At 35.1% G+C, this 14047-nt stretch overlaps 1 protein-coding gene across 3 annotated transcripts in view; it reads right to left on the bottom strand.

Annotated features, from left to right (window-relative positions):
• The window catches only part of LNPEP (leucyl and cystinyl aminopeptidase), a 92288-nt gene that overhangs the window by 34281 nt on the left and 43960 nt on the right, over positions 1-14047 (bottom strand). For all 3 annotated transcript variants that reach the window (XM_078447774.2, XM_078447777.2, XM_078447769.2), the window contains exons 5-7: positions 4239-4359; positions 3427-3581; positions 538-651 (exon numbers count right to left, since the gene is read on the bottom strand). In XM_078447774.2, coding sequence (XP_078303900.1) covers positions 538-651; positions 3427-3581; positions 4239-4359 — 390 coding nt within the window. The remainder of the gene's footprint in view (positions 1-537; positions 652-3426; positions 3582-4238; positions 4360-14047) is intronic.

Raw genomic sequence — 14047 nt, forward strand, 5'->3', positions numbered from 1 at the left:
GAACACAGTAACAACAGTATTACACTCCCTATGACAGAACGATGTCCCAAGTCATTGAAAAGGGCACAAATATGGTTGGTACCTTAACAGGGCAAATTATTTGTCTGTATGAACCTATGTTATCACTGTTACAAGAATGATCACAGTGATAACAGGGAGAGAGTATTGCTACAAAATGTCTTATTTTTTTTCTCTCTTTATACAAAGGATAAAAAGTTTTGTTTTGCTAAAAAGGCTTTTCAACTTAATTTAAATTCCTTCAAGAAGAGCCACATCTATTGGAAATAAAATGTAGTAAAGCGATTTTAAATGTTCATCTTAACAAAGTGTGAAATAATTGCACATAATTTCAGCTTTCAATGAAATATATCAATAAGTAAAAGCTTAATTTTCACTGTCAAATCTCAAGAGGTATAAGCTATCAGTAACAAGTGTCAATTTTATTGTATCTTTCTAGAAACATTTTCAGCACTCCAAATGACTATAAAATACGGGGCAAATATGATTTATAGCACGTCTAATAAACGGTATACTTACACTAGAAAGCTCTTTGAATATTTTTTCCAAGGAGAAATACTCCATGAAAGTAGCAAACCCTTCATTTAGCCATAGATCGTTCCACCACTCCATTGTTACTAGATTACCAAACCACTGTGGGGAAAACAAAGCAAAAAATCCTACTAACCAACACAATATTTATACTGTCAAGAATTTTCTAATAATTAAATTGTCAGCTTCATCCCCTTTAGCCAGATTATAATTACTTAAAAATGCAGTTATTAGGTAAAACAAACTATATTCAAATTAAAGACTTACAAAAAATTTGTGTAAATTAACTCTAAAATGAAAATGAAAATTTTAACATTTTACCTTGTTGAATGGGAAAACAAGCAAAAACCACAGTTAGTTAGCATATTTATCAAATTAACATACAAACCCTGTTTACTAGGTAAACAAAAACAGTTTTACGCTACTTCATTAAAAGTGGTATTTCCTATCAGGAGACTATAGATGCTGGAGAGGATGTGGAGAAACAGGAACCCTCTTGCACTGTTGGTGGGAATGCAAATTGGTGCAGCCACTCTGGAAAGCAGTGTGGAGGTTCCTCAGAAAATTAAAAATAGACCTACCCTATGACCCAGCAATAGCACTGCTAGGAATTTATCCAAGGGATACAGGAGTACTGATGCATAGGGGCACCTGTACCCCAATGTTTATAGCGGCACTCTCAACAATAGCCAAATTATGGAAAGAGCCTAAATGTCCATCAACTGATGAATGGATAAAGAAATTGTGGTTTATATACACAATGGAATACTACGTGGCAATGAGAAAAAATGAAATATGGCCTTTTGTAGCAACATGGATGGAACTGGAGAGTGTGATGCTAAGTGAAATAAGCCATACAGAGAAAGACAGATACCATATGGTTTCACTCTTATGTGGATCCTGAGAAACATAACAGAAACCCATGGGGGAGGGGAAGGAAAAAAAAAAAAAAAAAAAAGAGGTTAGAGTGGGAGAGAGCCAAAGCATTAGAGACTGTTAAAAACTGAGAACAAACTGAGGGTTGATGGGGGGTGGGAGGGAGGGCAGGGTGGGAGGGAGGGCAGGGTGGGTGATGGGTATTGAGGAGGGCACCTTTTGGGATGAGCACTGGGTGTTGTATGGAAACCAATTTGACAGTAAATTTCATATATTAAAAAATAAATAAAAAAAAAAAATAAAATAAAAGTGGTATTTCCTAGATAATGAAATTCTTCTACCTACTACTATCAAGTTAGTAAGATTATTTCTATTCTATATCTTCAGCCATCCATTACAACTTAAAAATAAATTTCTGAGAGATTTTCCTACAGAGAGCCTATATTTCATGTTTCTCCTCAGTTACCCAAGTTGAGGACAGTATTTACATGATTGAAAAGAGAATTCAAACAATATTCTTTAAGAAAGCTGGCATGCATATAAATAAATGAAATAAGAAATATCATTAAATGTCTTCATCTATAAAATAATAATAAGAAGGAAAACAATGAAAGGAGACTCTCCAAAAGAAAAATGTATCTCAAAAATCTCTGCAATGGAGAGTGGTAGGTTATAGGGTGTGCGATTTAGTGACATCTGGGGCTCATCTCAAATCAGCAGCAAAATAATAAGGTTACTGGGTATGGAAACAAAACACTTTTGAGAATTACAATAACATGTTTTTCAAAGATATTATTTTAAAACCTGCTTCCGAGGAATATATGTCTTAAAGAAGAAGTAACTGAGAAGTGGTGATGGGGAGGCCCCAGAAATAACAGACCTAGAGAAGATCCCCTAAAGGACAACTTGTCTACATGCCTAAAATCATAATTATCACTAAGTATGTGCTTCATATGCAAGACCATTACGAAGTCTTCACAAGACCTCTAGAATCTCACACATATAGGCGTTTGAGACAGGGACCAAACTGACCAGAGTGCATGCTACTCTTCTTCCACGTTGTCCCTCAATCATGATGCCCCCAAACTACACCCAACACTGCTATGCACCTCATCAAGGGACAAAAGAAAGACAAGGTGTTGAGAAAGAAAGAGGGGGGTCCACGTACCCATATAATTTTCTTTCTTTTTCTCCTTGTCATACAAAGAGTACCCTCCCTCTCTCAAATTAACAAAGAACCCAGTTTGAGCAAGAGAAGAAAATATAAATCTAGTCTTGACAACTACAGTCCAAGAGATGCCAGAATAGAATGCAATTTAAGGGGAGGGTTTCTCTGCCACAAAGTTATACTGAGGGGCTGGCAATTGTCAGAGGTGAAACAGCTGTGTATTATTGGGGGCAAAAAAGGAGAAACATCTTGAGGAGACAGTGGTTCTTCAAGGGCCAGTGCTGCCAATTATTAGCTCTGTGACTTTGGGTAAGTCATTTACTTACACTCTCAATTTCCACATCTATAAAATGGGATCATCACCTACCTCACAGCTGTTATGAAAAGTAAATGAGATATGGATGTGAAAATGCTTTATAAACTGTAAAATCCTATACAAACATTAGATAGCAATTTCTTTTAAGTATGTATGTATGTATGTATGTATGTATGTATGTATTTACGTATTTGAGTAATCTCTGCACACCATGTGGAGCTCGAACTCATGACCCTGAGATCAAGAATTGCGTACTCCTCCAAATGAGCCAGCTAGGCACCCCTAGATAGCATTTTCATTTGATGATCATGTTTGTGTTAAAAAAAACTAAAAAACAAAAAACAAAAACAAACAAAAACAAACAAAAAAACCCACCATTTTATTATGAAAGGCAATACTACAATAAAAGGCCGAATTTCTCATTAGCTTATTCCAATTTCTTATCCTAAAATTCTTACTTATTTTCTTATTCTAAAATACTATAAGTATTAAATATAATAGTCATGGCTATTAATACCTGATGGGAGAGCTCATGAGCAATGATTTTAGTCACCAGTTTTCTATCCGCCACTGAAGAAGTATTATTGTCATACAGAAGTGTCTCTTCACGGAAGGTGAGCAAACCCCAATTTTCCATTGCTCCCGCTTCAAAGTCAGGAATAGCCACCAAATCTGAACATGTGAAGAAAGAAGTGATCAAATTTCGCTCATCTAAGGCACTCCCCCCAAAAAATATTTTACCCATTGGTTTATCACTGTGAATCAAAAGACAGGGAGTTCATTTTATATTCTTGGCAAATCGAACCTTACTCTAGTCTTGTATGTTCCCCACCTATCGGTCAGTTGAGACCTGACCAATTCCTGTGGAGTCACCATTGCTCTGTCCCTTCACAAAGAAAGAGATATATAATTCTTTCACAATGAATCAACTTCCTAGAGCAAGAAAGACAAAGTACAGGCCCAACGTTCTTCTATCGGACCAGCTCTTGCTTTCCTCAGCATCTATTACTCAGTTTTCCTCCTGTGAAACAGAATTTCTTAGGAAGTTAGAGTCTGACTGCAGACAAAGCCCTAAGCAAATTGCCACTCACACAGAACCTGTATAAGCCCTTGGAACAGCTCCATAAACTTCTAAATGTTTTAAGCTCCACATTCAGCTACTTTTAGGGAATGTAAATAATCTTAACAAATGTAAACAATTTTTAAAGCTTTAGGTGTTTATTAGTTTTCTCTTTAAATAATTTTAAAAAAGTGCTTTCTACAAAACATTTGCCAAATGAATCTAGGTTATAATGCTAATGAAAACCAGAGGCACTGTTTGATTCTTACCCAATTTCTTAAGTGGGTATTGAATTTCAAAGTAGTTTTGATAGAATTCAAGAAGCTTCACAGTTGTTTCCAAGGCATGGTGAACTTGACCAATCTTTTCTGGTACAGCATATATAGAAACCTAAAAGAAAACATACATAAATGTATATATATCATATAACATAAAGACAGGTACAACTAAAATGGTATGATATTCAGATAAATACCATGACACATATATGAGAACTGCAAAGAGCTTTATGAGATTTTACAGGACAGGAACTCTTGCTTCTAATTCTTTTCTCCCCTGGAGAATTTAGCTAGTTACTTCCACACATAGAACAATGTTCAAAAACTTACTGGTTTTGTTTTTTATTTGTTTAGGTTAACAGAACATTCTCAACAGAACATTCTCAAACTATTAATTTTATACTTATCTTCTCCATTACCTCACATTGTCCTTCCTTACCTATGAGCCATCAGACCAAATTATTTGAAGGACAAAACAAATTCTCATCTTTCTAGCACCTATTACAGAACCTGGCATCAAACAGACACCCATACAAAGGAGTCACATAAAGGAGTTAGTTCTAAAGTAAACACACAAGGCAGAAATTGCGCATTTGTTGAAATTACCCTGGAAAAACCTATTACAGACCAATGCATTCTCTTTTAGTAAGTATGACACAGCCAGATTTTCTTCCAACCTTGGGACTGCTTCCTTTTTTCCAGTTGTTGGCTTGTTTTCATGGATCATGTTGTATAAAAAAAATAATCATACCCACAGAATCATTCAGTGAGTGGTACACAGTAACTAAAACCAACTTAGGGATAATAGATTCATATTCACATTGCCCATTCATTCCAGGATACATGCTCACTAAAGGGGAAGGCAGAGACAATCCCCAACATTATTTAAATTTTTATTCTTGCTTTCCTTTTCTGACTAAATGCATGTTAAACACATAAGCTGCAACTAACTGTAAACATCTTGTTCAGTAAGTATCAAAAGGCAAAATTTAAGCAATTATGTTAAAAGCAATGGGTTTTAAAAAGCAATATATATTGTTTTTCAATTGATTGAAAAAATCTCCATACTCACCTAGGAATATGATATATGGACAAGACATAGCAGAAAATAAAAATTTCAAAAAAAAATCTGAAAAGGTGGGAAATGGAGACTTACTGAACAATTCATCACTTGGACAAAAATGCACTGATGAACTCTAACTCCAAATTAAATTTACTTCTTTCATTAAAGGACTGAAAAACTGTCAATAATTCTAAAAGGTGAACTAGATATCAATCATAATTGTCTTAATGTAGGGCTTTAGTCTATAGAACATATCATTAATCACAAAAACATGGAGGTAACATGGCATAAAAATTAAATGTAACACAAAAATTTTTTTAAGTAAACAAAAAACAAAATTAAGGGTAAAGGCTCTGTAGTTAGAGTGCTGGGTTCAAATCTCTGCTAGTTGTGTGACCTTGAGCAGGTTGGTTAACCTCAATTTCCTTATCTGTAAAAAGGTAATAAAAGTAGCTCCTTACCCTCCCTGGGTTCCTGTGAAAATTAAATGAGCTAAATAATATAAAGAACTTAGACTAGTGCATGGCATGATATAAATGTTCAGTACATGCTAATTACTATCAGTCCTGGGGTGCCTGGGTATCTCAGTTGATCAAGCGTCTGCCTCTTGATTTCAGCTCAGGTCATAATCTCACAGATCATGAGTTCGAGCCCCATATTGGGCTCTGTACTGACAGTGCAGAGCCTGCTTGGGACTCTCTCTCTTTCCCTCTCTCTCTGCATTTCTCCTGCACATGCTCTCTCTCTCTCAATAATAAATAAATTAAAAAAAAAAATATATATATATATATACATACACACACACACACACACACAGTCCCAAAAGAAATTGGGCAAAATATGTGTGAGTAGAGCATTTGTGGCAATAGTTACTAGAAGATAAAGCATCTAGGACTGGAGTTAGTAAATTAAAACTATGTTGCTTTCTAAGTAACTATGAAGAAATTTAATTCTCCCATATCATGAGGCCACCATACCACCTGCATCCCTTGGCCTGCCAAAGGAAATACCAGCTTCTCCTGGTGATGTGGGTACTTCCTGCATCTTTCCCCCTCTGAAGTCAATGTTACGGGGCAGGGGGAGGGGAGGAAGCCTGACATATTCTTTTTATACTCTCTACCACTGTAAATAACTATACCAAGATCACTAGGAATTTGAGACAAATCCTTATTATCTCTGCCATTCTTTCCAAACATATGTATTTTTATGTTATAGTTAATTCAAACACCTAGGAGATGCTATCCCAATGGAAACACCACTCATAATCCCCCAGATTCACTCCTTCAACATCTTTCTGCCATATATACCATTTGGCCACTCCCAAATGTGTGTGAAAGCACCTTCCCTTAGAGGAAAAGCAAAGGAAGAGCAAAAATTCACATGAAAATGGAACCTGACCTATGGATTCCATTTCTGGAATACAATGACTAGGAAAAAAGTCATTATATTTGCTCTTTCCTTCTACTTCTTCTTCTTCCCCCCACCCCTCAAAAGAAGACATACTATGAGTTCTCACTAGAGATAAATAATCTGGTCATTATAATTATTGTCCAGCTTGTTTTAAGAGCAACAGAAGCATTAAGAAACAGAGAAAACAACCTAGTTCAACAAAAAATCAAGCGTATTGACCAGTATTCTGGGCTTGATAAGAGAACTCTAAACACTGTTAAATAGAAGTCAACTGGCACTCAGACTGTAACACTTACAAGTTAAAACTTTTCTTGCAAGATTTCTTGCTAAGACCTTGGGGAGATTTCTAAAAGACACAACTGTAAAGATTCTTGACCAAATATCAAAGAAAAGGGTTAAGACTGAAGATTTATTAAGTTTAACTTAATCTATTTCTTAATTTAGTAAAAAGAAAAACCTAGATAAAAGAAGAAAATAGAATAAAACCTCACCCCCAAAAAAGGACAACATGGCCTGCAAGATTTATAAATACAGAAAATACTAGAATTTTGATATTAAGCTTCCTGAAAAAATGAGCTTTCCTAAACAGAAAGCTTCACACACAAAAGTATAAATTCCTAAAAGAAAACAAAATGAAATAAAACAAAACAAAAACACAAAAAAACCCACACACACATACCAGTCTCAAGTCTATTCAGAATAAATAATGAGATGGGACTTTAGGAGAATAATGTGAATTACGTACAACGTCCTTGCCTGGTGAAGAGATACTTGAGGTAGATGTTGTTCGTGGTAACTCATAACTAGGTCATGTTCCTGACTGAATATGAATAAATCGAAATTGTAACTTCACCTGGATAATACCATTGAAGGTTCTGTTTGAATGATAGGCATGGTATCCACATCCAACTAACCACCACTACACTCTGATTCTACAGATTAGACCTGTCTATGGTGAAAAACAACATCAGGCAATGGCAAAAGCAAAACAAAAACCTCAAGATAAACAAAGCAGTGTCTTTTAAAACCAGCCTAGAAATTTTTAGGTAATTCTGGCATTACTGAACACAGAGGGTAAGGAACACTGAAGAATAGACATAAATGATAAAAACAAATGTTCCTCTTTTTTGAAAAAACTTCAACAACATAGTAGTCTTTATCACTAAAGAGGGCATGTTTAATAATCTACAGTCAACTGTGACATTTTTAGTTGTTTGGTGAGACGGACATTAGTAAAGCCCTACTGCCTTATCCCTGAATCTTGTGAAATAGGCCTTGTGAATCTTATGAAATGTCAAATACTACAAAACAGCATCCATCCTAAAGATTACAACATTTTAGTGTGACACAAATCTTGTGTTAGATTTCAAGCCTAAATTTCTGGTCACCATGTATACAGAAGTTATTTGTGTCATTTGGTGTGAGCAAAAGCATATTGCAGTGGACAGTACAATCCTGACTATCACTTACTACGTAATCTTGGGCCTCTCTTAACCTCTCTGACACACTATTTCTTCATCAACAATATGGGATTAACGCATATATTAATGCATAGCTCCATGCATGTTAGATTCTTCCCTCATCCTAATAAAAAGAGAGAAAATTAATAAAACGATTGTTTATTTGTATAACATTAATTTTTCCAAAATGCATTTTGAAATACGTGGGTGTTGGGTAGCATTAAAAGTTATATTTTAGGGGCGCCTGGGTGGCTCAGTTAAGCGTCCAACTTCAGCTCAGGTCATGATCTCGCGGTTTGTGAGTCCGAGTCCTGAGTTGGGCTCTGTGCTGACAGCTTGGAGCCTGGAGCCTGCTTCGGATTCTGTGTCTCCCTCTCTCTCTGCCCCTCCCCCACTTGTGCTCTGCCTCTGTCTATCAAAAATAAATAAAATGTAAAAAAAAAATTTTTTTTTAAGTTATATTTTATATTTACAGACATGAAAGAAAGTTCACAATATGTTTGCAAATGGATAAAAAAGAGTGTAATTTGTATGTGTGTGTATGTGTGTGTGTGTGTGTGTGTGTGTGTGTGTGTGTGTATTACTATCTACCAGGTACTAAATGCTTTACAAAAAGTTTACAATTGAATCCTTGAGAGGGCAGGCTAATATAGGCGAGACAGTACTAGATTTGTAGAAGGTAAGGTTTAGACAGGATTACAGAGTAATCTGCCCAAGAGTACATTCTAGTAAGCTGTAGAAGTGGGACTCCAGAGTCCATGTTTAACCATGCTGCTTCCTAATACATGTAAATTAAAAGAAAAAGAAAAAAACAGCCACCCCAAAATCCTCTCTCTCAATCTCAGTCTCAATCAATCTCTTTCCCTCTCTCTCCCTTTTCCCCATCCTCCTCTCTCTATGTGAGAATAAGTTATAAACCTGAGCATTTGAGCAGTGAATAATTCAGCTTGGCTATACGGAAGAATCCATACTGGAGCAATTAGAAATACAGATGGATTTATAAGGGCATCCCGAATATCACACTGATGAACTTGAATGTAATCCTATAGGCAGGAAGAAGGAGGGAGAGCGGGAGGGACACAGGGGAAAGAAAAAGCCAAGACTGCATACATTTTGGGATACAATAAAAAGTGCTGGGGTTTTATATCAAAGAGTGTGATAACTACAACAGAGATGTAATTCAAGTGCTATGAAAGATCACAGAGGGAATGATTAATCCCAGCTGGGGAAAGAATGAGCTGCTTCAAGGAGAGGATGGTAGTCAGCTGGGTCTTGAAGCAAATCTGACTCTCCTAGATTGAGCCTTTTAGATTTATCCAGGCTGCAACATGTGAATCAACGCCTAAATCTGTGGTGCAACACTTGAAGAAAATTAATTGAATTTTATCAGATTTAAACCACTCTCAATATCCTTTTCAACGGACTCTGAAAAATTTTTTGGTTTAGACCTGAAAAAAACCTCTTTCAAGCCAAAGGTAAGTAAATTATTTGAGCACTTAGTCACCATGTAGACTACACTTACCCTTGGACATTTAAACCTCGTCAATAGTTGTCCATTCTTTACTGTTGGGCATAATGGCATATAGTATTATTGTTGGTGAAAAGCCAGATAATCCTTATCTCTGCCTTTGCCTCTAAGCATTATGGAGGAGACATGATAATCTTTTGTAACAAAATGAGTATAGCCTTTTTAATTAGCAATATCTAAATATACCGTGATCAAAATAAAGCTCTTCAGTCTAGAAAGGTAAACCAAATCCTACTGAACCTGTTCAATGGGTATAAAATATTCCCTGGGGTGATCGAAATAAGGAAAAATAAATAATTATATTTCTATCATGAAGAATAATCCCTTTTAGCTTCTTGAAAAAGACTCTTTTCTCCTTCTATATTGTTCACTATATGAAAATATTTGCTAACTAGGTCTTTACTGTGAAATCCAAGCATAAAATCTAAACAAATAATCACTTATATACATGGACTAATGACAAAGAAAAGCAGAGGAGCATAATTAGAATAATAAATTTTTATGAATTACAGATACACAAGACCCTTAAACAATCTCACTCAATAAGATGAAGAAAACTCAATCTAGACTTGCTTTTTAAAAAAGGAAGACTAAATTAATTCTAAAACATGGAATTTTTCTTCTAACTACATTTTTACACTATCTCTTTAGTATTCATAATGTTTTAGATTTAGTGTGGCCCAATAAAATTTTCTGAATTGATGGGAATATTCAGTATCTGTAAAATCCAATATGGTAACCACTAGCTGTAAGAACACCAAAAATGGTTACTGGGACTGAGAAAGTGAATTTAAATTTGAATTAATTTTTTTGCAGCTTTAATAATATAATTAATATAACACTGTGAAAGTTTAGGGTGTGCAATGTGTTGCTTTGATACATTTATATGTTGTGAAATGATTACCACAGTAATATTAGTTAACACATCTATCATCTCACATAATTACCATTTCTTTTTTGTAGTGAGAACTTCCAAGATCCAGTCTCTTAGCAGCTTTCAAACATATAATACAGTATTATTAACTACAATCACCATGCTATCCACCAGATTCCCAAACTTCTCTTAAAATTCCAAGTTTACACCCTTTGACCAACATTTCCCTATTTCCCCAACCCTCAGATCCTGGCAACCACCATTCTAGTGTCTAAGAGTTCAGCTTTCTTAGATTCCTCATCTAAGTGAGATAATATATATAGTCTTTGTCTTTCTCTGACTTAGTCATTTCACAAAATGCCCTCAAGGTCCATCCATGTTGTTGCAAGTGGCAGGATTTCCTTCTTTCTCATGGCTGAATAAAAATCCACAGTAATTTATACCACACCTTCTTTATCCATTCATCTTCAGACAGACACTTAGGCTGTTTCCATATTTTGACTATTATGAATAATCCTACAACTGACATGGGAGTCAGATATCTCTTTGAGATCTGGATTACATTTCCTTCAGCTATATATCTATAAGTGGGATTGCTGGATCATATGGCAGTTCTATTTTTATTTTTTTGAGGAAACTTCATACTGTTTTCCACAGTGGCTTTATCAGTTTACATCCCACCAAGAGTGCACAAGGTTCCCTTTTCTCCACATCTTCACCAACACTTGTTAACTCTAGCCTTTTTAATGACAGTCATTCTAACAGGTGTGGGATATCTCATTGAGGTTTTTATTTTTATTTTTATTTCCCTTGTGATTGGTGATGTTGAGTACCTTTTCACATACTTGTATAGCCACTTGTATGTCTTCTTTGGGGAAATGTCTGTTCAGTTCCTCTATTTTTAAATCAGACTGCTTATATATCTTTTTGCTAATGAGTCATATGAGTTCCTTATATATATTGTGGATATTAATCCCTTAATAGATATATGATTTGCAAATACTTGCTCCCATTCTTTAGGTTGCCTTTGCATTTTTTGATTTTTTTCTGTGCAGAAGCTCTTTAGTTTGATGTAGTCCCACTAACTAATTTTTGCATTTGTTGCTTGTACTTTTGGTGTCATATACAAGAAATCATTACCAAGACCAATGTCAAGGAGCTCCTTTCCTATCTTTTCTTCTTGGAGCCTTACAGTTTCAGACCTTACATTAAAGTGTTTAAAATGTTTAGTTAATTTTTGTGAGTGGTGTAAGATAAGCGTCCAATTTATTGTTATACATATGATTATCCAATTTTCCCAGCACCATTATAATGAAGATAATCCTTTCTCCACCACATATTCCTGGCTATCTTGTCAAATATTAGTTGCCTATTCATGCATTTTTTTCCTCTGGGCTCATAATTCTGTTCCTTGGTCTATGTGTCTATTTTTATTCTAGCATCATACTCTCTTAATTAGTATACATACTGTTTTGATTACTATAGCTTTGTAGTACAGTTTGAAATTTGGAAATGTCATATCTCTAGCTTTGTTGTTTCTCATGATTGCTCTGGTTATTCAATGTCTTCTGTAGTTCCACACATATTTTAGTAATTTTTTTTTCTATTTCTGTGAAAAATACCATTGAAATTTTTATAGGAATAGCATTGAATCTACAAATGGCTTTGAGTAGTATGGACATTTTAATAATATTAATATTTCTGATCCATGAACATCAGATACCTTTCCATTTATGTGTGTCTTCTTCAATTTTGTTCATCAAAATCTTATAGTTTTTACTATACGGATCTTTCACCTCCTTGGTTAAATTTATTCCTAAGCATTTTATTGTTTTTGATGCTATTGAGAATGAGATAACTTTATTTCTTTTTCAGATATTTCATTGTTAGTGTATAGTAATGCAACTGGCTTCTTTATGCTGATTTTGTATCCTGCAACTTTACTAAATTCACTGATTAGTTTTAAAAGTTTTTTGGTGGAGTCTTTAGGATTTTGTATACATAAGATCATATCATTTGCAAACAAAGACAATTTCACTTCTTCCATTCTGATTTGGATGCCTTCTATTTCTTTTTACTTGCCTAAGTGCACAAGCTGAGATTTCAAGTACTATTTTAATTAAGAGTGGTGAAAGTAGGCCCCTTTTCTTGTTCCTGATCTTAAGAGAAAGGCTTTCAATCTTTCACTGTTGAGTATGATGTTAACTGTGGACTTGCCATATATGACCTTTATTTTGTTGAAGTATGCCCTTCTATACCTAATTTGTTAGAGGGTTTTTTTTTTATGTTTATTCATTGTGGGGGGGAGGGGGGAGGGAGGAAGACAGAGAGAGAGAGAGAGAGAGAGAGAGAGAGAGATAGAGAGAATGAATCCTAAACAGGCTCTGAGCTGTCAGTCAGCACAGAGCACAATGTGGGGCTCAAATTCATGACCCATGAGATCATGACCTGAGCCAAAGTCAGACGCTTAATTGACTGAGCCACCTAGGGGCCCCTGTTTACAGTTTTTATCAGGAAAGTAAGTTATACTTTGTCAAATGCTTTTTTCTGTAGCTATTGAGATGATCATGTGCTATTTATCTTTCATTCTATTAATATGATGTATCACATTTACTGATTTGCATATGTTGAACCATCTTTGTATCCCAGTGATAAAGCCCTCTAGATCATGGTGTATGATCTTTTTAATGTGCTGTTGAATTCAACTTGTTAACATTTTTTTAAGGATTTTATGCAGAGACATCTACTGCATCTATATTCATCAGGGACACTGGCCTATAGTTTTCTTTTCTGGTAATGTCCTTATCTGGCTTTAATAGGAGGGGAATGTGAACCTCATAAAACAAATCTGGCAGTATTCCCTCTTCAATTTTTCAGAGTGCTTGAGGATTGGAATTAATTTTTCTTTAATGTTTGGTAGAATTCACCAGAGAAATCATCTGATCCTGGGCTTTCTTTGTTGGGAGGTTTTGATTACTGATTCAATCTCTTTACTCAATATTGATCAGATTTTTTAATGTCTTCATGATTCATTCTTGCTAGGTTGTATGTTTCTAGGAATTTATCAATTTCTTCTAGGTTACCCAATTTGTCGGCCTATAATTGTTCATAGTAGTCTCTTATGTTCCTTTATATTTCTGTGCAACAGAATTGTCTCTTTCATTTCTGATTTGACTCTTACTTTTTCTTAGTCCAGCTAAAGGTCTGTTATCGTTGTTTATCTTTCAAAACAAAACAAAACCCAGCTCTAGTTTCATTGATATTTTCTATTGTTTTTCCTGGTATCTTTTATTTTTTTTTTTAATTTTCAAGTTTATTTTGGAGAGAGGGGGGCACGAATGAAGGCGGGGTAGAGAGGGAGAGAGAATTCCAAGCAGAATCTGAGCTGTCAGTGCAGTACCCAGCACGGGCTCAAACTCAAAAACTATGACCTCATGACTTGAAATAAAACCAAGAGTTGGAGGC

The sequence above is a fragment of the Panthera onca genome, chromosome A1 (assembly GCF_046562875.1).
Source record: "Panthera onca isolate mPanOnc1 chromosome A1, mPanOnc1 haplotype 2, whole genome shotgun sequence".
Taxonomy (NCBI): domain Eukaryota; kingdom Metazoa; phylum Chordata; class Mammalia; order Carnivora; family Felidae; genus Panthera; species Panthera onca.